The sequence below is a fragment of the Nelumbo nucifera genome, chromosome 1 (assembly GCF_055504915.1).
Source record: "Nelumbo nucifera cultivar China Antique chromosome 1, China Antique-T2T, whole genome shotgun sequence".
In the NCBI taxonomy this organism is placed as follows: Eukaryota; Viridiplantae; Streptophyta; class Magnoliopsida; order Proteales; family Nelumbonaceae; genus Nelumbo; species Nelumbo nucifera.
The window spans coordinates 154,115,641-154,118,612 of NC_142649.1; the positions used below are offsets into that span (position 1 = coordinate 154,115,641).

A 2,972-nucleotide genomic window follows, 5' to 3' on the forward strand; every position below is an offset into this window, starting at 1 on the left:
CATTGATCTAGAATATTGGATCAGTGGGCCCTCTCTTCATAAAAATTTGATGGGTAAAACTAGAAAATGATTTTAGTAGCCCACCCATCAAGTGAACTGATGGGTAAGAATTTATGAGTTGGTGGACTACATGTGTGGTTCTTGGGGGAGTAGGTTCATTCATTTGAAGATGATGCACCTCAGGAAACATCAAACAGTTTTCAAAGAAGTAAATAGACCTTACAAAATTTTGAAGAAAAAAAAAATCATTTCTAACACTAGATAATACTAAAATGTGGGTTTAGGAGAGAGAGAGTCTTTCATTAAAATAAAATCTTTATTTAGATCCAATCATTGAATTATTGTACAAAACTTTGTAATCTAAAAACTAGAAAAAGCCTCATCTTCCTAAATACACAAAATGCCCAATCTTTTTCAAAACTTGGGCTTTTGGGAGAGGGCTGATCTCTGATTCTCTGTGCTATCTGTCTTTTTTTTTTCCTTCTTTTTACATTATTATTATACACGATTGACCGATCTCTGTCAAGGAACCCATTTGGACGGATCGATCTGTCGCCAGCCATGAGAAAAGAAAGAGAAAACAATGAAAAGCATAAGAAACTAATTGGTGTATGGGATGGAATATTAGTGAACAATTCAGGATTTAAAACTGTGAAATACATCTCCTATGGCAGGCTGTTGTGTGTTTCTTCTGCTTTGTTTCCTCCTTCCACACTTTGCCAATATCTTGTGCTATCTTCACTGCATCAGAAGATGCACCAGAGAGCCCTCTCCTTGTGAACCCAACTGCATAAAGCCCTGCCTTGCCTTTCCACCCATTTGGAAATGGAGTCTTTGGAAGCCCATTCTTGGAGAAGAATTCGCTCTCCTGTCATAACACAAATATTGAAAGCAACTTCAGTCCATTTGTTCACTTCTTGTCTCAGAAAAGAAAAATTCTAACTAAAACCCAATCAACAGAAGAAACTTCTGAAACTCTTTTTATATATTTTTTTTCTTTCTAACTGCCTAAGAACTCTTGACTTTTTCTGAGCATCAAAACGACCCAAAATGGGAATGAAAACTAGAAAGAATCTAATAACAGAAATCTGACTTCCAGAACTGTCAAACACATCTAAAAATGGAAAAGAAAATAAGAACATCTTCTCACCTGAAGCCAAGAAGGGACGTTGCTGCGGTACCCAGTTGCCAGAACAACCGAATCAACATCAAGTTTTTCTCCATCGACAAGCTCCACACTATCACGATTGAACCTTTTGATTCCAGTGACGATATTAATGTCACCGGATTTGATCTTTGACAGTGCACCAATATCCAGAACAGGGGTCTTTCCAGCAGAGTTCTTGAGCTGTAAAGGACCCACTGGAGGTCGTTTCAGCCCGTATTTCTCAATGTTTCCAAGCACTAACCATGCCAGAATCAACAACAGCTTATCAACCAGCCACAGAGGCAACCATTTCATCATCAGAACCGCCAATTCGAATGTTGATTTCCCGAGAACCTCCCTCGGCAAGACATGAACCTGTGGATTGAAGTCAAATTCATCCTCGGTTAGAAACAAGTGTTTGAATTGACAAGACCAGTGGAAGGGAGTGAGTGATATGTGATGGATTACTCACCGAGCTTCGGACTACCATGGATGGGAAGGCCTCGTGGTTGCAGAGATCAAGAGAGAGTTCCATGCCGGAATTGCCACACCCAACAACTAGTACTCGCTTTCCACGGTAGTCCTCGCCGGACTTGTAATGACAGGCGTGAATGACATTGCCCCTGAATTCGGATAGGCCTTCAATCTCAGGCATCATAGCCTCGGCATTCTCCCCTGTCGCCACAACGAGCCAGCGGCAAATGTACTCAAACTCAGAGCGAGCGCCACTGCTGGCGGAAACAGTCTTGACCCTCCACAACCCCAAGGTCTCATCATACTTAGCAGACTGCACACACTCATTGAATCGTGGGTTGATCTCAAAGCGCTTAGCATACGACTCTAGGTACTCGATGAACTGCTTCTTGGTTGGATATTCAGGGAAGTCCTCTGGGAATGGGACCTTGGGAAGTTGACAGAACTGCTTGGGAAGGTGAAGCTTGAGGCGATCATAGGTTCGCTTTTGCCAGAGAGAGGCAATGCAGTCAGCCCTCTCGAGAACTACAAAGGGAACACCCTGTTCTTTCAGGCAGGCGCCGACTGCAAGTCCAGAGGGTCCGGCGCCTACGATAACCGGACCGTTCACCCAGACGCACCGGCGAGAGAAGAAGTCTTCGAAGTCGGAGACACGAAACATTTTCAATGATTTGATAGTAGTAGAGGCTGAGGAATGCAACGGAATTCTGTGAAAAAGTGATCAACGATCAGTTTGAGTCTGAGAGAGCAGTTGGAGGAGCAGAAGTGGCAGTTGTTCAGAAGAGGCAAGATAGAGTGAGAATTGGGTTGGTTGGTTATGTTTGTTTGGTAAGTCAGAGAGAAGAGAGTTGAGTTTGTAATTGGAATGTGGAGGGAGGGAGGCGATAGGTGGTATAAATAGTGGAGCTGAGTTGAGCTGTTGGTATCAATGAATTAATGTGGGGTCCTTTTTTTTTTTTTTTTCCTTTTTTCTGTTTTACTGGTAGGACCTCTGAGAGAGAGAGATCTGAAATTTTGAGTGGATTCAGAGCCGCCTTCTTATTTTATTAAAGGATGGATATAAATATCTATTATTGTTTTATTATTATCATCATTTATATTTATTTATTTTAATTTTAAATTAATAAATTCTTCTCCAATTTAAGATACGTTAACACTAATAATAGAAGTGCATCACCCACTATCCGAGCTCAACGCCCCCAGATTGTTAAGACTCTTTATCCTTTCTTTCACAAAATTTGCTAACTATAGGTAGAAATCAAGAGAGAGAGAGAGATTATTTTGGGCACATCCCATTTCTGAGAGAGGCATGCCCAAAAACACTTGTAACTTTTATCAGGAATTTTTAACA

General features: G+C 41.3%; 1 protein-coding gene across 2 annotated transcripts; it reads right to left on the minus strand.

Annotated features, from left to right (window-relative positions):
• Positions 1-303: 303 nt before the first annotated feature.
• LOC104587633 (putative indole-3-pyruvate monooxygenase YUCCA5) lies at positions 304-2,499 on the minus strand. 2 transcript variants are annotated; one of them, XM_010245324.3, is made up of 4 exons: positions 1,620-2,499; positions 1,151-1,522; positions 661-868; positions 304-549 (listed from the first exon to the last, which is right to left on the minus strand). In XM_010245324.3, exons 1-4 carry the CDS (start codon positions 2,280-2,282, stop codon positions 488-490), a joined length of 1,305 nt encoding a protein of 434 aa, XP_010243626.1. In that variant the 5' UTR covers positions 2,283-2,499; the 3' UTR covers positions 304-487. The 2 variants fall into 2 exon arrangements, with proteins under 2 accessions (XP_010243626.1, XP_088751317.1); XM_088895191.1 differs by having other exon boundaries at positions 500-868.
• Positions 2,500-2,972: the final 473 nt, after the last annotated feature.